General features: G+C 41.2%; 1 protein-coding gene, 1 long non-coding RNA gene and 2 pseudogenes across 2 annotated transcripts in view; all 4 read left to right on the forward strand.

Annotated features, from left to right (window-relative positions):
- Nucleotides 1-22,946, forward strand: part of LOC147737496 (uncharacterized) — a 234,577-nt gene that overhangs the window by 110,806 nt on the left and 100,825 nt on the right. The window lies entirely within an intron of this gene.
- Nucleotides 8,368-13,679, forward strand: LOC147737497 (uncharacterized). The gene has a single exon (XM_086933185.1). The coding sequence runs from the start codon at nt 9,054-9,056 to the stop codon at nt 10,695-10,697; it is 1,644 nt and encodes a 547-aa protein (XP_086789311.1). The 5' UTR covers nt 8,368-9,053; the 3' UTR covers nt 10,698-13,679.
- Nucleotides 12,678-15,260, forward strand: LOC147737498 (uncharacterized; annotated as a pseudogene).
- Nucleotides 16,463-20,714, forward strand: LOC147737499 (uncharacterized; annotated as a pseudogene).

Here is a 22,946-nt window from a genome sequence, read left to right on the forward strand (position 1 = left end):
TGGTATAAAGTGCTCTGACACTGGTATGAGTCAGTGGTTCTATAAACCTCTAACTGAATCTGAGAGACAATGTTAATTATGGAGAGTTGAGAGGCACTGTGAAAGGATGTTAGTGAGGGAATCCGTGGCAACGGTGGTCGTTGGGGGCCTGGGGGTGCCAACAGACATTGTCACACAGGACGCCGCCAGCGCTAAAGCCGTCCCTGGGTCCAACTAATGTTGTTAACATTTAAAGGAAGCTGTAAATTGATGTTTTTGAGTTGCTTTAAGTTCTACACTGACTCTACAACCTAAATGTCCCCTCTGCATAACACCTCCTTTGATTTCTCGTGCAGCTGCCAATTTATTAGTGCTAGCCTACTTTACAAATAAATATGTCCTTGTGTAATGTGAACTGGCACTCATGTAAAGCGCTCCTCCCAATACCTTCGGGTTGAGTTCGCGCTAGAAAACTGCACAAAAAAAACCATGCCATTCTTTTATTAGAAAGCACTCAAGGTCTTATGCAAGCGTATTCAGGCCATATTAAAATTCACATTGATCTAACGGTGAAGGAAAAGAATGTCCTGCATCATTCACGTAAGCACCAAAGCACCAAATACCACTTTAAAGCGCGTGCATGCGCACTGCCTACAGTGCAAGTTGCTGTGGGCAGAGGCCATCTGCTCGGAGCATGGATACTTTCCTTGAAAAGCAAGTACTTCTCTGTACTCTCTTTCTTTCCATTTTCTTTCTTTCCATTTTGCCTTCCTTATTTCTTTTGCATTTCCTGGTTTTCTTCCCTTTTTTGTCTTTCCTTCCTTTTTTATAATTTTTCTTTCTTTTCTATTTGCCTTGGTTCCTTTTACCTTTCCTTTTTTCTGTTCATTCTTTTCTTTATTTTATCCATATCTTTCTTAAGCTGTCAATTTTACACGTTATAAATGTTTTTCATTCTTTTTATGGTAACATGGATGGTAGAGTTAAATAACCTTTTGTACTTCTCCAGAGCTCAAATCCTTGTTCTCACTAAGTGTAAATCTTTTCTTGGCTTCTAGGTCTAGAGTGCAGCCAGTGTAGCACCAGAGTAGAATTCAGCGCGTTCACAACTTGTCAGGAAACAGAATCACTACGAACCGTACCAGCAGCATAGAGGTTCAGTGCAGCAGACAAGACCGCTTCAACCCTTGGTTCTCAAAAAGTTTGGAAAAGTGTAGGAGGAAACCTGTATCATTCAATATTTAAGGCAATCTCTTATGTGAAAAGTCTGTTGCCATAAATAGCTCAACATTTTTGGACAGTGAGTTTAAAACTGAATTAAGTATCGTCTCAGACGCCATCACTTTGTCCAGTCGATAGGCAAATATGTCCCAACAAAGTTTATTCAGCTTTGGATTAAAAAAAAAGTAAAGACTGTGATATAGAAAACCCAGGAGAAGGAAACTCAAAAAAAACAACTGAGGTTGGGCCTAGTACCACTGCACAGAATCCTAACACAACTAAGAACAAAAAGTATGTTGCTGAAAAAAGAAAAAGAGTTTTTCAGTCACACTGGGTGGAATCCTGGCCATGGCTAGCCCTGAAGGAAAGTCCAGAGGGAGAAGGACCAAAAATGCACTGCACTATTTGCCAGAAATATCCTTCTATAGTAGTCAGCTATTCGGGTTCAGGTAGAAATGCATTCTTAAGTGGATGTGACCAATTGCGCATTGAACCAATCAGAGCTCATGAAACTAGTAAGGCACATATGACATGTGTTTCATGGCACCGCCAGGAAATGAAAGAAACCGCCTTGCAGTTTTAGACTCCTATAGCTGGTACCTCAAATTCCAGTGTCTCTACAGAGCAGCCCCTCATCATGCAAGCACTGCAAAAACTGAAGGAGACAGAAAGAAAGAAACTGACTATCTTGTTTAACAATGCTTATCTAATTGCAAAACAAGGTAAGCCACTCTCAGACATGGACATCTTATGTAGGGCTATGAAGAAAGCAGGTGTCGATATAGGAGAAAATAATGCAAACTGCGAAAAAGCCGCAGAGTTCATAAGAGGCGGATATACTGCGACAGGACATCAAAAAAATAGTTTCAAATTCTCGCTTCATCTGCATTATTGCTGACGGAAGCACAGATAGTGCTATTACTGAACAGGAAACTGTGCTAGTGAGAGTAGTCAATGGTGGGAAACCCTACACTCTATTTGCAGATCTTGTTCCACTTGAACATGCACATGCTCAAGGAGTTCTGGACGGTATAGTTAAAGGAATCAAAAGGTTATCTTTGGATTTAGTAGATATGAGGTCTACAGAACATCCAGGCCCATCCCTAATAGCTGTTAATTTCGATGGTGCTGCAGTTATGATGGGATCTAAGGGAGGGGTTGCAGCACTCATAAAGAAAGACATTCCTTTTCTTCTGCCGTTCCACTGTGTAGCCCACAAGCTTCAGCTTGGGATTCTGGATGCTGTAAAATCCCATCCCTCTATTTGTCAGTTTGAGCAAACTTTGAAATGGATTTTCAAATTTTATTGGTATAGTCCTAAGAGGCGAAGAAATGCCAAAGAAATGTCAAGAATAATTGATGAAAACTTTGCACATTTCACCAATATTAAACAGGTTAGATGGGTATCCAGCAAAACCAGGGCTTTGGCAGCCATGCAACAAAACCTGCAGATAGTAGTTCTACACTTGGGACAGGTTGCAGCTGGTAGTGATGATTCTGCTGCGAAGGCAAAAAAGTACCTCTCAGTTGTAACTAGTTTTAAATTTATAAAAAGCTTTACAGTCTGAGAGATGTTCTGAAGCCAGTGTCTCAGCTTTCAGAATTCTTTCAGTCTAATGAACTGCTTTTATTGCATGTTCCACCTGCTGTAGAGAGGTGTGCGTTGACCCTAGTAGGCCTAAAAAGTGAGACGGGTGAATACATGCAGCAGTTTAAAAAACTGTACCACCCGGAAGAAAAGAAGTTTGGAGACATTTCTACTGATGGCTGGGAAATAAAGTTATCTGGACACTGCCCACCAGCAGCAACAATCCAAAGTGACAGTGAAATCATTGACAGTATGGTTGAGTACATTGATAAGCGGTTTGAAAATTTTAATTGCATGCCGGTTCAAGGTTTTCAGGCATTTGATTATACACTGTGGCCAGAAAGTAGAGAGGAACTCTATACATATGGACTCTCTGATATTGAGGGAATTGTACAACATTTTGAGGTACTTTTCAGCACAGACGAAAGGTTGGCAATTGTGGAGGAGTTTTGTGGACTTAAAACCCATATGAAAAGCTTTCAGACCAAAGGCATTCCTGTATTGCCTGCATACTCCACCCTGCTAGCAACAAAACCTTCCTCGTTGACTAATATATTAAAGCTTGTGGAAATGATGTTCACATTCAGCGTATCTACAGCAGAAGCTGAACGTGTGTTTTCTGCAATGAATATCATTAAGAACCCACTAAGAACACGGTTAAATCAAGATGTTCTCCAAGACTTAATGCTTCTTAAAGTAGAAGGAACCAACTTTGAGGATTATGACCCCAGCAGAGCTATTGATCTCTGGCTTACAACAGGAGGCACAAAGCATGTGTGTGGACATAAAAGGCCACATCTATCATAATTACTGAAGTATTGCTAATATATGAGTCTTAGAGCAGCCTGCTATGCAAGATCATTTATTGTTGTAACTTGCATTTCTATACAATTTCAATATGTTTGGATAAAAGGGATAATATTGCTTGTCAAGTTTTACTTAGCATTATTATTGCAAATCATTTAATGGTTTACGAATAAAACAAAATATATTAAACGTTTTTCTGTCAGCCCTTATGTTTGATGCATGGACGGGAGTAGGTGGGACAAGTGAATTTTACAGGACATGTAGATCTCAGTGGCATTTTGTCCCTTGGACAAGTAGATTATTTAGAAAATTCCACACCCCTCCAAGTTGAATGGAATGAGCTTTAGAGATAATTAGATCCAAGGTCGCTCCCAGGTTGTGGGCTGGTCTTTTGCATATTTGGATCAAGTTTATGTCAGCTCGGAAGGTTTTTAGGCTAATCACTGATTGGTTCTTTGGGTCATTCCAGTAGATGTTGAAGTCACCAAGGAAGATTTTGGCGCAGTATACACCGGAGTTGTGATGATTTCTATAATTTGTTCAATGGATGGGAGGTTATCTCCTGGAGGGTGGTAAAATGCATGCAGTTTGTATCGAGGCCTATCTTTACTCAGGATATCGATGCCTAGATATTCACACGAGATGAGAGTAACGTTTTGTGCTCGCTTCACACAGAGATTATTGCAGCGAGTACAGGGTTTACCTCCACCAGGTCTGTTAGGTCTATCTAATCTGATGATGTCGTAGCTGGGCGGTCCTAGAATGTTGAGCGTTGGTGTGGAGGAGTCATTTAGCCAAGTTTCTTTCAGGACTATAAGGTCAAGATCATGAGTAAGGATAAGGTCAGCAATATCCACCGCTTGATTTGACGCCGATATGAAATTGAGTGGTATACATTTCAGGTGGGATATGGCGACAGAGAAGGTAGCCTGAGTGATGGGAATTTGCTTGAAGTTGGAATTGTTAACTGCTCTGGGATTGGGTCTAGGATGTCTATGTGGATTCGACTGAAGGAGGAGGGAGTAAACATTGTTGTCCAATTGAGAATCTTTCATCCTGATGGGTCGGATGGAGGCGTGGGGGTAGGGAATTGTCTTCCAGCTCAAATGAGGAGACGTTGAGATTGCTGATATCCCATTGGATGTGCGGGGTGACATCCGTCTAACGTGATTGGTATTGGATTATTAAAGGGAGTGTCTACTCTTACCCATCGGCCTGGTGGGACACCAACAATTAGCGAGCTCAGAGGTGAGGGATATTAGGCTCCGAACCTCAGCCTTAAGTTGAGGTTCCTGAGAGATCTCAGTGAGTTTGGCGTCATTAGTAAAGCGAGAACAGGAGGTCGTGATATGGGTCAGGGGGCCAGGAGAGACAGTACTCCGGTTTATGGCATTAGGGAGCAGCTGAGTTTAGAGACCAGGGGAGGGGGGAATAGAGATGGAGTCATGATTGAGGAGTGGGGGTGTGGGACTCATAAAGTGATTGATAAGTAGATAGGTGCCATGTTATTGGTCAAGTTAGGGGGTTCCAAGATAGCAAGTGTCATGGTTTGGTCCAGAAAGGGTGGCACAGACGCACCAGTGGTGACAGCGGGGCATGTTTAGAGGTAAGGGGCAGATTTGAGGTGAAGGTGTTAGTATTGAGTCAGTGTATTTAAGTGGTCGCTGCTCTAGGGGTGTGATGAGGGCTCAGACTATTATGACAAAGAATGTCGGTTGAAACAAGCTGCAAGGGTAATGATGAATGAATGCTATTGGGTAATCTGATGAAGATAGATAGGAAGGAGGAGAAGGGGTGGAGTATACTGGATGCCAGAGGAAAGGCCGCCTTGATTCTATTAGATCTCTCGGCGGCCTTTTACACAGTGAACCACAATATCCTACTCTGTTGCCTCAGAGATGAGTCAGCTCAAACTCTAATAGCCTCCTACCTATCAAACAGGACGTTCATGGTGGAGCAGGCAGAGGCAAAATCCAAACCTTTCAGTTCCCCGTGCGGTGTTCCCCAGGGGTCGTCACTAAGTCCCACTCTATTCAACTTTTATGTGGTACCCCTGGCGGCAATAATAAGGGATTACGGCTGTACCCCAGTCTCTTACGCCGACGACACACAAATCGTGGTGTCTATCACTAATAACATTAAAGAGACGGCCGAGAAATTTAAGAAATGCATGGAACACATTTTCAAGTGGATGCAGGGCAACTGCTTGAAACTAAATGGAAATAAAAGTGAAGTAATGCTGATGGGGACAGACATGCAAGCCTGGTCTCAGGAACGGTGGCCGGACAGCTTGGGCCAACGTCCCCCCCCCCCCCCCAGTTAACAAAGTCAGAAATCTGGGAGTCCTCCTGGACGATAAGCTCACATATGAGGCACAAACGAACAAGTTAGGCTCCTCCATCTGGTACATTCTTAAAACAATCAGAAAACTCTTACCATTCATTCTCCAAGATTCGCGCAAGACAGTGGTTACAGCACTGGCGCAGTCTAGGTTGGACTTTGGAAACACACTTTATGCGGGGATTCAGGCCAAGCAGCTAGCAACATTACGTCTACAAAATGCAGCAGCCAGGCTGGTGCTAGAGATTCCAAAGTTTGAACCAGTAGGGCACAGATTGAAAGTCTTCACTGGCTGCCAATTGGTAAAAGAGTTCAATTCAAATCCCTGTGTCTGGCATATAAAGCCCTTCATGGAACTGGTTGTCAGTTCCTGAAACATAAATTGAAATGGTACGAGCCCTCCAGATCCTTGAGATCCAGCCATCAAAAAATGATTCAGGTGCCTAGATTTAATCAGGTTCAGTGGGGTGGGAGAACTTTCAAAATGCATGCAGCCAGGATTTTGAACTTGCTCCCAATGTCAATTAGAAACAGCCCCTCATTGCTCTCTTTTAGAAAAGAGATAAAAACTTGGTTGTTCTCTACAAGTTTTTAACCCCAAATGGAAGCTAACTGGTCTGCTATGTCACATAGTGCCAAGACGCCCATGGCCAATTGTGCGCTTTATAAATCTCAAAATCAAATCAAAATCAAATTAATACAAGCAGTGGTGGGAGAGGAGGATACAGAACGAGGTAGCTGTGGAATGGCTAGGATGAGCTTGGGTCACAGAGGAAACTTTCTTCGTCACTGAGAGTTTCATGAGTGAGATAAATGTCATCAAGTGATTCTCAGTTGCACTCAGATGCTTGGATGAAGATAATCCCATTATTGTAAAGGGAGATGGTTGTCTCTGCTTGACAACCGATACAGGGAGTTACCAAGAATCTGAGATGGTTGGGGGTTTTAGTGGATGCAGTAATCCGGAGCAGAGAGCAACGGGCTTTCCTCCAGTTTTCTGGTCTTTTAGTCTAGAAGATAAGGTCACTTATGGTAGCTCCTTTATTCGTGCATATGTAGGAGACGGAGATAAGGGTTTTTGGGTAAAATTTGAGAAGCCTGTTTTTTAATTTCTTGAACATGCTTTTAGATAGTTTAGGGGAGTACATGATAGTGTAGGAATTACTGCCTTATGGAACCAGTTTGCAGTCTTAGTGATCTTCGAGAAAGGGAATCCATGGCTAAGGGCACCACATTTCTAGAGTTGAACAAGGGGAGGGACCTTGATACTAAATGCTCACATGTGGGGGGAGCTGAGGGGAAGGGGGTATGATCAGATGAAAGAAGGAAGGGATCGGGCAAACCATGGGGTGGTTGGAGGAAAGTTTCATGACTCTGTTCTACAAAGGCAGCCCATGAAACAGCAGAATCATGACAGAAGATATCTAGAGAGAAGAAGGTACTCTTTCTGTTTTGGGCTTCCCAGCATTATATGCATGCGATTACTATGTGTAAAACAGCAAATCCTGAAGAGAGGGCCCAACTGTGAATATAAGAAAGGGAAGTTGGAATACATTACGGCAAACTAGAATATGCAATTAGGAAGATAGAATCTGGATTAGAGGGACAGGGGGGATGAGGTGAACAGTGGCCTAGGATGAGGGGCTGAGAGGTGAGTAGAGATGCACTTGGAAATTCGATAGACTGAGCCAGTCTGGGAAGCCAAGCAGAATTAGTAAACAACATCATTCTAAGATGGCTGCCATCTTGGAAACACTCAGAAGCTATAGAACATGATAGTCCTTTTTTTATGTCCTTAGGAAGGACATGCCGAGTCCTATGATGATATCTAGATTCCGAGAGTCCATTTTAGATTGGACAGGCACCTTATACGGGAGGGCTCAATACATGATGCAGGGCTACAAGGCCCAGATAAAGCCCCTTAATGCCAAAAGGGCCCCAAACACAATCAACACACAAAAGGCCCTCATGATCATGCCTTGAGAAAACAGCTAGGGGAATTCTCCTGAAAAAAGCGTTAGTAGTGGATGAAAACAGGCACCTCCATGAACAATAATATTTGATGTATGGCACAACATCCTGATGTCTATCCTACTGTCTTGAGTCTTCCTGATCCATCTCTTACTCCAAGACTTGTTCTTGTTTTGACAAAACCTTGACCATATGCATCTACCTAAAACTGTAACTAGTGTATGAGTGCAATGCGAGCGTACTTTTTTTTACTAAGTCACGAACACCTTTGCTGAAATAAATAAGATGTGGCATGTTCAAAGGAATTTATATGTAAATATCTGTGTATGGTTAAATATGCCTTCATAATTTTTAACAATAGTAATAAGCAAGATGGTTTTTTAATCAATTAAAATTTGTGTATGCACATGCCTGTATTTTTCATGTAAGTAATTTAAATCTCTTTCCATCCAACAGAAAACAATCCTTGATTGTACAAAATGTTTAAGAATAATGAAGATAATACTGTAAATCTGCAAAAGCAAAGTCTGAAATATTGAGTTCCAGTATTCAGGAAAACATAAGTGCCAACAGAGACAGCGGTACCTGAACATAAACTGACAGATCTTGGAAGTACCGTCAAGGAAAATTAGGTGGTTCTACGAGTCTCAGATGTGCACCTCTGAGCCTCAAGATGAAGAAATGACCTCTATAAAATTAAGACAACACTGATCAACCACTTCTTGTGTAAACATGTCCAATACCAGCTCTGATCATGAGGTGGTTACAGCAGTGTTCAACTTCCTAAAGTGATATTAGACCACCATTCAATGATAGAGGTGTATTTTAAACTCTTTCAGACCATTCCAAAGCAACTAGCAAAAAGCACAGTTAACTGAAAGTTAAAAGAAATGGGGATTCTGCTATATAAAATACAGAGCACTGTCCCAGTGTGCACCTCCCAGAAGGACGATGGATCTTTACTCCCAAGCTTGCAGAACCATTATCCACTCTAAAGACACAATCGCCCACGAAGAAGCAGTATACACGTTATGAGGGTGGCAAGTATTTGGTGAACTTTGCACTCTAGTGTTTAATCGGAAAGTAAGTGTGCAAAATACCACACACATACAGGGTGTGAGAGAATAGCACAAGTGCTTTACCAGTCATGTTGGCCCTTCAGGAAGTACAGTCAAGAGATGTAGAAAAATACATACCCGACTCAGAGACACTAACCAAGAAAGAAAAAACATACGCTTGCAGTGAATGTGGAAGTAGTTTTACTGAATCGTCTAAACTCAGGAGTCACCAGCGCACACACACAGGTGAAAAGCCATTCAAGTGCAGTGAATGTGGGAAGAGCTTTATATATTTACCAAGCCTAAAATGGCATCAGCTAACACACACAGGGGAAAAGCCATACCATTGCAGTGAATGTGTGAAGAGCTTTAGTCAACCTGCACACCTAAAACGGCATAAGGGAACACACGCGGGGGAAAACCTGTTCAAGTGCAATGAATGTGGGAAGAGCTTTATGTATTTATCAGACCTAAAACTCCATCAGAAAATACACACTGGAGAAAAATCATATCATTGCAGTGAATGTGTGAAGAGCTTTTGTCAATTAGCACACCTAAAACTCCATCAGAGAACACACACAGGGGAAAAACCATATCATTGCAGTGAATGTGGAAGTAGTTTTAGTAACTCATCAGCATTAAAGTTACATCAACGAACACACACTGGAGAAAAACCATACCATTGCAGTGAATGTGGAAGTAGCTTTAATCAATCTGCACACCTACAACTCCATCAGAGAACACACACAGGGGAAAAACCATATCATTGCAGTGAATGTGGAAGTAGTTTTAGTAACTCATCAACATTAAAGTTACATCAACGAACACACACTGGAGAAAAACCATACCATTGCAGTGAATGTGGAAGTAGCTTTAATCAATCTGCACACCTAAAACTCCATCAGAGAACACACACAGGGGAAAAACCATATCACTGCAGTGAATGTGGAAGTAGTTTTAGTAATTCATCAACATTAAAGTTTCATCAACATACACACACTGGAGAAAAACCATACCATTGCAGTGAATGTGGAAGTAGTTTTAGTTCAGCTTCAGGATTTATGTATCATCAAAAAACACACACAGGGGAAAAACCATATCATTGCAATGAATGCGGAAGTAGTTTTAGGGATTCGGTAACATTAAGGAATCATCAGCGAACACACACAGGGGAAAAACCATTTAAGTGCAGTGAATGTATGAAGAGCTTTAGTCAATTAACAAACTTAAAATACCATCAGAGAAATCACACAGGGGAAAAACCATACAAGTGCAGTGAATGTGTGAAGAGCTTTTGTCAATCATATCACCTAAAACAGCATCAGAAAACACACACCGGGGAAAAACCATACCACTGCAGTGAATGTGGAAGTAGCTTTAGTGAATCTTCAACATTAAGGAAACATCAGCGAACACACACTGGGGAAAAACCATACCATTGCAGTGAATGTGGAAGTAGTTTTACGGAATCATCTCACCTCAGACGTCATCAGCGAACACACACAGGGGAAAAGCCATTCAAGTGTAGTAACTGTGGGAAGAGCTTTATTCAATCTGCAGAGCTAAAACAACATAATCGAACACACACTGGCGAAAAACCATATCATTGCAGTGAATGTCTGAAGAGCTTTAGTCAATTATCACACCTAAAAAAGCACCAGAGAACACACACAGGGAAAAACCACATCATTGCCGTGAATGCTGAAGTAGTTTTAGTTCCTCTGCAGGATTAATGTAGCATAAACAAACACACACAGGGGAAAAACCATACCATTGCAGTGAATGTCTGAAGAGCTTTTGTAAATTATCGTACCTAAAGCGGCATCAGAAAACACACTCTGGGGAAAAACCATTCCAGTGCAGTGATTGTGTCAAGAGATTTTGTTAGCTTATCAGAACTACATCAACATCAGTGAACACACACAGGAGAAAAGCCAGTGCAGTGAATGTGTGAAGAGCTTCAGTTAATCTGCAAACCTACAAAGACATCAGCGAGCACACCACCATCCCTGAACCAACATAGAAATAAACATAGAACTGAATGAATTTGGTAATAATTTAATTACATCACCAATAATACTGACCCATCCGTGCGTGTGCACTGAAGCTAAAAAGTGCAGTTATTGTAAGATGAAGGAATTATAGAAACTGATAAAATTATAACAATGCAGGACATTCAAATACAAGCTGATAAAAAGCAGGGGATAGAAAACTGAACTAGTAGGAAAGAAGAAAAATACATGTATTTGAAAAATTATAAAAGTGCCTATTCTCTGCTATTGTTTATTTCCCCACAGCTAGGCAAAACATGAATTATCAGAATACCCATTAGGAGACTAGCACAAAGTGGACTAAAAGTAAAGAAACATTGTTGGTTTTTATTCTGTGAGAGAGATATAACGAAAGAAATCCAAGCACACCTGACCATGCTGCCAGTAAAATCAACACCATGAACAATGCTTGGACTAACAAGTGTATTTTTAGCTAATTCTGGAGATTAATGATAAAACTTATAAACCTAACACACTCAAAACAATTTAACAAGCACAAAATGAAGATTCTTCAGAGCTGGCTGTGGTTTTGGTCATTTTATGCATCATTAATGGTTCTGTGACAGTGGCCAGAGAACTGTGTAGAAAAGCAGAAGTGAAAGCAGGAGAATGTGAGCTGTAGCTTTCTGGGTTAACCCTTGCAGTTCTGACATTTACCTCTGAAGCAGGAGAATGTGAGCTGCAGCTCTCTGGGTTAAGCCTCGCAGTGCATGAAATTTACCTCTGAAGCAGGAGAATGTGAGCTGCAGCTCCAGGTTAACCCTCGCAGTGGATGACATTTACCACTGAAGCAGGAGAATGTGAGCTGCAGCTCTCCGGGTTAACCCTCACAGCGCAAGACATTTACCTGTGAAGCAGGAGAATGTGAGCTGCAGCTCTCCGGGTTAACCCTCACAGCGCATGACATTTACCTCTGAAGCTCTAATATAGAATAAATGATGCTCATTTCCATCATCATTCAAGCAAATCCGAGGAGACAGAGAAGTTGAAACATTTAGGGCCTGATTTCGATCTCGGCGGACGGGTTACTCCATCACAATGGTTACAGATATTCCAACCGTCTTAATATGAATTCCATTATAACTTTCGTCGTCACGGAGAGTTTCATGAGTGAGGAAAATGTCATCAAGTGATTCTAAATTGCACTCAGATGCTTGGATGAAGATAATCCCATTATTATAACGGGGGATGGTTGTCTCTGCTTGACAACTGATACAGGGAGTTACCAAGAATCTGAGACCGTTGGGGGTTTAGTGGATGCAGTAATCCGGAGCAGAGAGCAACGGGCTTTCCTCCAGTTATCTGGTATTTTAGTCTAGAAGATAAGGTCACTTATGGTAGCTCCTTTATTCGTGCACATGTAGGAGACGGAGATAAGGGTTTCTGGGTGAAATTTGAGAAGCCTGTTTTTTAATTTCTCGAACATCTTTTTAGATAGTTTAGGGGGGTATATGATAGTGTAGGAATTATTCCCTTCTGGAACCAGTTTGGAGTCTAGTGATCTTCGAGAAAGGGAATCCATGGCTAAGGGCACCACATTTCTAGAGTTGAACAAGGGGAGGGACCTTGGTAGTAAATGCTCACATGTGGGGGGGGGGGGCTGAGTGGAGGTGCGGGGAAGGAGGTATGATCAGATGAAAGAAGGAAGGCATGGGGCAAACCATGGGGTGGGTGGAGAAAAGTTTCATGACTGTTCTACAAAGGCAGCCCATTAAACAGCAGAATCATGACAGAAGATATCTAGAGAGAAGGTACTTTTTTTTTTGTTGCAGAGTTTTATATAGCGCGAACTAGACCCAAATTGAAACGGGTATCAGAGCGCTTTACATAGCACCAGTTACGTTACACAAGGACACACATTCATTTTGTTAGGCACGAGGGGATTAAGTGATTTGCCCAGAATCACAGGAGGTTATGGCGACATTACCGAGACTGAAACCGGGTTCCCCAGGTCCAGGTCCCTTTCTGTTTTGGGCTTCCCAGCATAATATGCATGCAATTACTATGTGTAAAGCAGCAAATCCTGAAGAGAGGGCCCAACTGTGAATATAAGAAAGGGAAGTTGGAATACATTACGGCAAACTAGAAAATGCAGTTAGGAAGATAGAATCCGGATTAGAGGGATAGGGGGGATGAGGTGAACAGTGGCCTAGGATGAGGTGCTGAGAGGTGAGTAGAGATGCACTTGAAAATTCGATGGACTGAGCTAGTCTGGGAAGCCAAGCAGAATTAGTAAACAACATCATTCTAAGATGGCTGCCATCTTGGAAACACTCAGAAGCTATAGAAAATAATTGTCCTTTTTTCATGTCCTTAGGAAGGACATGCCGAGTCCTATGATGATATCTAGATTCCGATAGTCTTAGAGGCGCCGCCATTTTAGATTGGACAGGCACCTTATATCGGGGGCTCAATATATGATGCAGGGCTACAAGGCCCAGATAAAGCCCCTTAACGCCACAAGGGCCCCAAACACAGTCAGCACACAAAAGGCCCTCATGATCATGCCTTGAGATAACAGCGAGTCACGAACACCTTTGCTGAAATAAATAAGATGTGGCATGTTCCAAGGAATTTTTATGTAAATATCTGTGTATGGTTAAATATGCCTTCATAATTTTCAACAATAGTAATAAACAAGATGTTTTTTTAATCAATTAAAAATTGTGTATGCACATTCCTGTATTTTTCATGTAATTTAAATCTCTTTACATACAACAGAAAACAATCCTTGATTGTACAAAATGTATAAGAATAATGAAGATAATACTGTAAATCTGCAAAAGCAAAGTCTGAAATATTGAGTTCCAGTATTCAGGAAAACATAAGTGCTGACAGAGACAGCGGTACCTGAACATAAATTGACAGATCTTGGAAGTACCGTCAAAGAAAATTAGGTGGTTCTACGAGTCTCAGATGTGCACCTCTGTGCCTCAAGATGAAGAAATTACCTCTATAAAATTAAGACAACACTGATCAACCACTTCTTGTGTAAACATATCCAATACCAGCTCTGATCATGAGGTTGTTACAGCAGTGTTCAACTTCCTAAAGTGATATTAGACCACCATTCAGTGCTGGAGGTGTATTTTAAACTCTTTCAGACCATTCCAAAGCAACCAGCAAAAAAGCACAGTTAACTGAAAGTTAAAAGAAATGGGGGTCCTGCTATATAAAATACAGAGCACTGTCCCAGTGTGCACCTCCCAGAAGGACGATGGATCTTTACTCCCAAGCTTGCAGAACCATTATCCACTCTAAAGACAAAATCGCCCACGAAGAAGCCTTATACACGTTATGAGGGTGGCGAGTATTTGGTGAACTTTGCACTCTCGTGTTTAATCGGAAAGTAAGTGTGCAAAATACCACACACACACAGGGTGTGAGAGAATAACACAAGTGCTTTACCAGTCATGTTGGCCCTTCAGGAAGCACAGTCAAGAGATGTAGAAAAATAAATTTCTAACTCGGAGACACTAACCAAGAAAGAAAAAACATGCACTTGCAGTGAATGTGGAAGAGCTTTATATATTTACCAAGCCTAAAATGGCTTCAGCTAACACACACAGGGGAAAAGCCATACCATTGAAGTGAATGTGTGCAGAGCTTTAGTCAACCTGCACACCTAAAACGGCATAAGGGAACACACACGGGGGAAAACCTGTTCAAGTGCAATGAATGTGGGAAGAGCTTTATATATTTATCAGACCTAAAACTCCTTCAGAGAACACACACAGGGGAAAAACCATATCATTGCAGTGAATGTGGAATTCGTTTTAGTAACTCATCAATATTAAAGTTACATCACAAACTCACACTGGAGAAAAACCATACCATTGCAGTGAATGTGGAAGTAGCTTTAGTCAATCTGCACACCTAAAACGGCGTCAGGGAACACACGTTGGGGAAAACCTGTTCGAGTGCAATGAATGTGGAAAGAGCTTTATATATTTGTCAGACCTAAAACTCCATCAGAGAACACACACAGGGGAAAAACGTTATCATTGCAGTGAATGTGGAAGTAGTTTTAGTAACTCATCAACATTAAAGTTTCATCAACAAACACACACTGGAGAAAAACCATACCATTGCAGTCAATGTGGAAGTAGTTTTAGTTCAGCTTCAGGATTTATGTATCATCAAAAAACACACACAGGAGAAAAACCATATAATTGCAATGAATGCGGAAGTAAATGTCATGCAGCTCTCCGTGTTACCCTCACAGCGCATGACATTTACCTCTGAAGCAGGAGAATGTGAGCTGCAGCTCTCCGGGTTAACCCTCGCAGCGCATGGCATTTACCTCTGAAGCAGGAGAATGTGAGCTGCAGCTCTCCGGGTTAACCCTCGCAGCGCATGGCATTTACCTCTGAAGCAGGAGAATGTGAGCTGCAGCTCTCTCGGTTAACCCTCGCAGCGCATGCCATTTACCACTGAAGCAGGAGAATGTGAGCTGCAGCTCTCCGGGTTAACCCTCGCAGCGCAAGGCATTTACCTCTGAAGCAGGAGAATGTGAGCTGCAGCTCTCTGGGTTAACCCTCACAGTGCATGGCATTTACCTCTGAAGCAGGAGAATGTGAGCTGCAGCTCTCCGGGTTAACCCTCACAGTGCATGGCATTTACCTCTGAGGCTCAAATATAGAACAAATGATGCTCATTTCCATCATCATTCAAGCAAATCCGAGGAGACAGAGAAGTTGAAACATTTAGGGCCTGATTTCGATCTCGGCGGACGGGTTACTCCATCACAACGGTGACAGATATTCCAACTGTCTAAATATGAATTCCATTATATTCAGTTGGATTAATATTTCGGCCGGCGGGATATTTGCCACTGTTGTGACGGAGTAACCTGTCCGCCGAGATCTAAATCAGGCCCTTGGTTATTAACAGGTTTCTGAAAGCTAGAGCTGCAGCTGTGTGATAGCCAGGCTGAGGATGAGGCTTCACTCCAGAAGAGTGCAGGATCAATAATGAAGGCCACAGAGGTGCAGCTGTGTGATAGCCAGGCCGAGTACTGCACTTCAGAAGAGTGCAGGAGATAGGGTGCTCCTGGTCTACGGTGTTAGGGAGAAGCTAAGTTGGGAGAACAAGGGGAGGGGAGAATTGAGATGGAGTCCTGATTGAGGAGTGGGTGTGTGGGATTAATAAACTGGTTGATGAGGAGATAGGAGCCATGTTATTGGTCAAGTTAGGGGGTTCCAAGATTGCAAGTATCACAGTTTGTTTCAAAGGGGGTCACAGACGCATCAGTGGTAAGAGTGGGGGAATGTTAAGCGGTAAGGGGCAGAGATGAGGTGAAGGTGTTAGTTTTGAGTCTTGTATGTATTTCAGTGGGCGCTGCTCTAGGGGTATAGGGAGGGCTCAGACTATTATGGCGACAACTGTTGGTTGATTCAAGCAGCAAAGGTAATGGTGAATGAATGCTGTTGGGTAATCTGATAAAGATGGATGAGGAGGAGGGGAAGAAGTTGAGTAATACAAGGAGAGGGGAGGATACAGAACGAGGTACCTGTGGGATGACTAAAGGGCTGTGATGAGCTTGGTTCAGGGAGGAAACTTTCTTAATCACAGAGAGTTTGATGAGTGAGGAAAATGTAATCCAGTAATTCTAGGTTGCATTCAGATGCTTAGATGAGGATAATCCCATTATTATAAAGTGAGATGTTTGCCACTGCTCAACAAAGGATAGAGGTAGTTACCGAGAGTCTGAGATCATGGAGGGTGTTAGTGGATGCAGTGATCCGGAGCAGAGAGCAAAGGGGTGTCCTCCATTTTGTCTGGTCTTTTAGTGTAGAAGATAAGGTCACTTATGGTAGCTCCTTTATTCTTCCAGACGTAGGGGGGGGATAAGGATTTCTGGTTGAAATTTGAGAAGCCTGTATTTGAAGTTCTTGAAAATGCTTTTAGATAGATTAGGGGGGTATATATTAGTGTATGAATTCCGGCCTTCTGGAACAAGTTTAGAGTCTAGTGATCTTCGAGAAAGGGAATACATGGCTAATGGCACCAAGTTTGCAGAGTGGAAAGAGGGGACGGACCGGAGTACTACATGCTCCCGTGGGGAGAAGCTGAGGGGAGTTGAGGAGAAGGGGGTATGGTCAAATGAAGGGAGGAAGGAAGGAAGAGATGGAGCAAATCATGGGGTGGCTGGAGGAAAGTTTCATGGCTCCGTTCTACAAAGGCAGCCCATTAAACAGCAGCATCATGACAGAAGATGTCCAGAGAGAAGATGGCACTTTTTCGGTTTAAGGCTTCCCAACATTATATGCATGTGATTACTAGGTGGAAAACAGCAAATCCTGAAGAGAGGGCTCAGCTGCGAATATAAAGAATGGAAGTTGAAATACATTAGGTCAAACTAGAATATACAGTTAGGAAGATATAATCCAGAGTAGAAGGATAGGGGGATTGGGGTGAACAGTAGCCTAGGATGAAGTGCTGAGAGGTGAGTAGAGATGCACTTGGAAATTCGATAGACCGAGCCAGTCTGGGAATCTAAGCAGAATTAGTAAACAACATCATTCTAAGATGGCCGCCAGGGTAATCCTCTTGAAAAAAAGAGTTAGTAGTGAATGAAACCAGGCACCTCCATAAAGAATACAATTTGGTGTATGACGTAGCATTATGATGTCCAATCTACTGTCTTGGGTCTTCTTGGTCAATCTCTTACTCCAAGAGCTGTTCTTTTTTTGACAAAACCATGACCATATGCATCTACCTTAAGCTGTAACTAGTATATGAGTGCTATGTGTGTGTCCTTTTCTTTTTTACTAAGTTACTCTATGAACATCTTTGCTAAAATAAAGAAGATGTGGCATGTTCAAAGGAACTCTTATGTAAATATCTGTGTATGGTTACATTTACCATCATAAATTTCAACAATAGTAATAAACATAAGTGCCGGCAGAGACAGCCGTACCTGAACATAAACTGACAGATCTTGGAAGTACCGTCAAGGGCAATTCTGTGATTTTACGAGTCAGCTGTGCACCTTGGTGCCTCAAGATGAAGAAATTACCACTGATAAACACCTTCTTGTGTAAACATGTCCAATACCAGCTCTGCTCATGAGGTAGTTACGGCAGTACTCTGCTTCCTAAAATGATATCAGACCACCATTTAGTGCTAGAGGTGTATTGTAAACTCTTTCAGGCCATTCCATAGCAACCAGCAAAAAGCACAGTGGAGTGGAGCTTGACAACTGAAAATTAAAAGAAATAGGGGATCTGCAGTATAAAATACAGAGTACTATCCCAGTGTGCAACGACTAAAAGATGATGGATCTTTACCCGCAAGCATGCAGATCCATTATTCAGTCTAAAGACACAATCACCCACAAAGAAGCCTTGTACACATAATGAGTGTAGCGAGTATTTGATGACCTTTGCACGTTATTGTTTTATCAGGAAGCAAACAAGAGCCCCAAACACAATCAGTGCACACAAGGCCCTCATAATCTGGCCTTGAGACCACAGCAAGGGGGATCCTGAAAGAAAGAGTTAGTAGAGAATGAAACCAGGCACCTCCATGAACAATAACATTTGGTGTATGGCACAGCATTCTGATGTCCAATCTACTGTCTTAGATCTTCCTGATCCATCTCTTACTCCAAGAGCTTTTCTAGTTTTGACAAAACCTTGACCATATGCAGCTACCTTAAGCTGTAACTAGTATATGAGTGCTATGCGAGCGCTCTCTTTTTGCTAAATTAGTCTATGAACACCTTTGCTGAAATAAATAAGATGTGGCATGTTCAAAGGAACGTTTATGTAAATATCTGTGTATGGTTAAATTTGCCATCATAAGTTTCAACAATAGTAATAAATTAAATGCTTTTACAATCAATTAAAAATTGTGTATGCACATTCCTGTATTTTCCATTTAAGTAATTAAAATCTCTTTACCTCCAACAGAAAACAATCCTAGGTTGTACAAAATGTTTAAGAATAATGAAGATAATACCGGAAATCTGAAAAAGCGAAGTCTGAAATATTGAGTTTCTGTATTCAGGAAAACATAAGTGCCGACAGAGGCAGCGGTACCTGAACAAAAACTGACAGATCTTGGAAGTACCATCAAGGGCAATTCTGTGATTCTAAGAGTCTCATCTGTGCAACTCGGTGCCTCAAGATGAAGAAATGACCTCTAGAAAATGAAAACAACACTGATAAACCACTTCTTGTGTAAACATGTCCAATACCAGCTCTGACCATGAGGTGATTACAGCAGTACTCACCTTCCTAAAATGATATCAGACCACCATTCAGTGCCAGAGGTGTATTGTAAACTCTTTCAGGTCATTCCATGTCAACCAGCGAAAAGCACAATGGAGTGGAGCTAAAAAACTGAAATTGAAAAGAAATAGGGGTTCTGCTGTAAAATACAGAGTACTGTCCCAGTGTTCACCGACCAAAAGGACGATGGATCTTTACCCGCAAGCATGCAGATCCATTATCCAGTCTAAAGACACAATCACCCACAAAGAAGCCTTATACGCATTATGAGTGTGGCGAGTATTTGGTGACCTTTGCACTTTATTCTTTAATCAGAAAGCAAACGTGCAAAATACCACACACATACAGTGTATGTGAGAATAACAAATGTTTTTTATCAGTCATGTTGGCCCTTTAGGAAGCACAAGAGATTTAGCAAAATACATACCCAACTCAGAGACACTAACCAAGAAAGAAAAATCATACCCTTGCAGTGAATGTGAAAGTAGTTTTACGGAATCATCTAAACTCAGGTGTTATCACCGAACACACACAGGGAAAAAGCCATTCAAGTGCAGCGAATGCAGAAGTAGATTTAGTGATTACTCAAATCTCATGATTCATCTATGAACACACACAGGTGAAAAACCATTCAAGTGCAGCGAATGTGGGAAGAGCTTCATAGATGTACCTAGCCTAAAATGACAGCGAACACACACAGGGGAAAAGCCATTCAGGTGCAGTGAATGTGTAAGTACTTTTAGTGAATCTTCAGCATTAAGGAATCATCTGCGAAAACACACGGGTGAAAAACCATTCCAGTGCAGTGACTGTTTGAAGAGGTTTAGTAAATATACACACCTAAATCGGCATCAGGGAATACACAGAGGGGAAAAACCATATCATTGCGGTGAATGTGTGAAGAAGTTTAGTCAATTATCACACCTAAAACCGCATCAGGGAACACACACAGGGAAAAAAACATATCATTGCAGTGAATGTGGAAGTAGTTTTAGTGAATCTTCAACATTAAGGAATCATATGCAAACACACACTGGAGATAAACCATTCACGTGCAGTGAATGTGGGAAGAGCTTTATATATTTATCAGGACTAAAACAGCAGCAGAGAACACACACAGTGGAGAAACCATTCATGTGTAGTGAATGCAGAAGTCGTTTTTGTGACTCTTCAGCATTACAGATTCATTAGCAAACACACACAAGGGAAAAACCATACCACTGCAGTGAATGTGGAAGTTGTTTTAGGTACTCTTCACAATTAATGTATCATCAGCAAACACACACGGGAAAAACCATTCCAGTGCAGTGAATGTGTGAAGATATTTGGTCATTTATCAAACCTACATAGACATCAGAGAACCCACACAGGGGAAAAGCCATTCCTGTGCAGTGAGTGTGTGAAGAGCTTCAGTCAATCTTCAACCTTACAAAAACATCAGCGAGCAACCAACTATCCCTGAACACACCTTGAAGCTCTTAATCACTCTGCATTCTGGTAACATCACAAGAATCAGATACAGCACAAGAGGGGAATATACAAGCGAAATGCCAATCGAGTGAAGAATCAAACAGTGCCAAGTTTTAGCCTTGACACTTTTTAACAGCTACATAAATGAAATCGTTGCAGCTCCGCAAAATCTTAATTTGGATGTACCAAAGCAGGCAACGATCACATTCCAATTTTGTTTTAAGCGGATGATGCGGTACTGTTGGCAAGAACGGAGATAGCAATGCATCGACTATTAGAAGACTTTGAGTCCTACTGTGTATCAAGGAAATTGTCCATTAATGTTGATAAAAACGAAATATGTGGTTTTCAATCAAAAACAAGAATTGCGGGCTACTTTTAATGTTTGTAAAACATTATTGAAAGAAGTATCAAATCAAATCAAGCTTTATTCGGATCATACATAATGTCCATAAAAGAATACTATAGAAAATGCAATAAAATCCATTTACAAACATGAATTTCAATTGTCAACATTTTAAAATGAACATAATCATTATTCAATTATACATTTAATAGAAAAGTATACAGTTTAGATAATTTCATAATTCAACTTTTCCAGGTGAACAAGTTAATTCCTTTATTTAGTTACCGACTTTATGTAGCAAATTACTGCAATACAGACTGATACTTTCTCCAAATTTCGTATATAGTTAAAACCAGCTTTATAGGAATACAGGCAGTTATCTTTAAAAATTGGACGGAGAACATTTTTCCTAGTTTTTGTATAAAAATTACAAAAAAGTAAAAAGTGAAGGGTACTCTGAGTGGACCTACCATCACACGGACATTTGGGGAGACCACTTGCCCCTTTTGGGGAAAGCAAAGAGGTAGTGTAATATATTTATCTGTAGTCTGGTTATGTTATGTAGAATCTACGCTGAACATTGGTTATAAAAATAAGGTATGGCTGTATGCCCATGGCAACTGGCCCCTCAAGACAAAATGAAACAGTTATCTTAGCACTTGAAACCTATGCTCTTGACACTGTCCTAACACTGACACTGCTCTTGACACTGTCCTAACATTTAAGAGACTCTTTTTTAATTCAAACTCACAAATTTTTTGTATATCTTCAGGTCGATTCTAGTTCAGGGCCAAGATGCATTCTATTAAAAATCCACTGATATAACTTAACTGCTATATTTTCTTACATCGGTCTTGGGACAAACAGTCTAATATAATATCCTTTGTAAAATGAGTGTCTTCCCAAGTCCAGACACGGTGCCACAGGTTTAAAGCGGCCTTACTGATCAAATCGTGTATGCATGATATTACACTTTATGCAAAATGATAGAAGAAGTAGAGAAAGGTACGGCTAGCAAGCGTCTTTAAAAAGTATTTTCAAGGATTTGTAATGGCAAGGTATCTGCTAAGCCCCAAAGGGCTCCCCCGTAACAACTCCCTGTGATGCACTTTGCTCCGTATAACTTTAGAATCTCCCGTACGGGTGTATTACCAATTTTTGGGGAGAATCTGAAAAAAGCCTCCACTAATTTCACAAATTTCAACTTGCTTAGGGTTATATGTGTATTCCAGGTGCCCTTACTGTTAAGAAGAATCCCTAAATATGAGAATGAAAATGTTCTCTCTATTAATGTCCCGTTAATATAGTGTGATTTTGTCCTAATTTTCCTTTTACCACAGGACATAACCAAGGTTTTACTCAGGTTAATTTTTAAATGTTTTTCTGTCATAAATCTGGTAAAATTATCCATCAGAATTTGTAAGCCGTTTGCTGTCCTTAAAATTAGATCAACATCATCAGCGTAAAATAATAGGGGAGTAGGCCGCTTACCGACCTTAGGAACATCTGCCCCTAAATTCTGTAATAATAAGTCAACACCATTTATATAAAGTGAAAACAAAAGAAGCGCAAGAGTGCATCCCGGTCTAATCCCACGTGTGATACGAAAGTGCTTTGTGCATTCCCCATATTTTCCATAGCGTTTCTTCGCTGACAGACGTGCGTAGATTTGAGATAAGAAACTAATAATATCCTGGGGGTGCACCCATCCCTCCCAACGTCTCCCATAACTTTTAATGATTCACCAAGTCAAATGCACTTGACAAATCTACAAAGTAAAGGTGAAGGGAGCCCTCCCTTCCAAGAGTGTATTTTCCTATTATTAGTTCTAAAATCAAACGCAGTTCAATTGTTCCAGCGCCCCATCTGAAGCCATAC

Source organism: Lissotriton vulgaris, chromosome 1_1 (assembly GCF_964263255.1).
Source record: "Lissotriton vulgaris chromosome 1_1, aLisVul1.2, whole genome shotgun sequence".
NCBI lineage: Eukaryota > Metazoa > Chordata > Amphibia > Caudata > Salamandridae > Lissotriton > Lissotriton vulgaris.

Excerpts from the sequence above, each read along its gene's own strand:
- LOC147737497 (XM_086933185.1), top strand. The coding sequence starts at position 9,054 with ATGTTGGCCCTTCAGGAAGTACAGTCAAGAGATGTAGAAAAATACATA.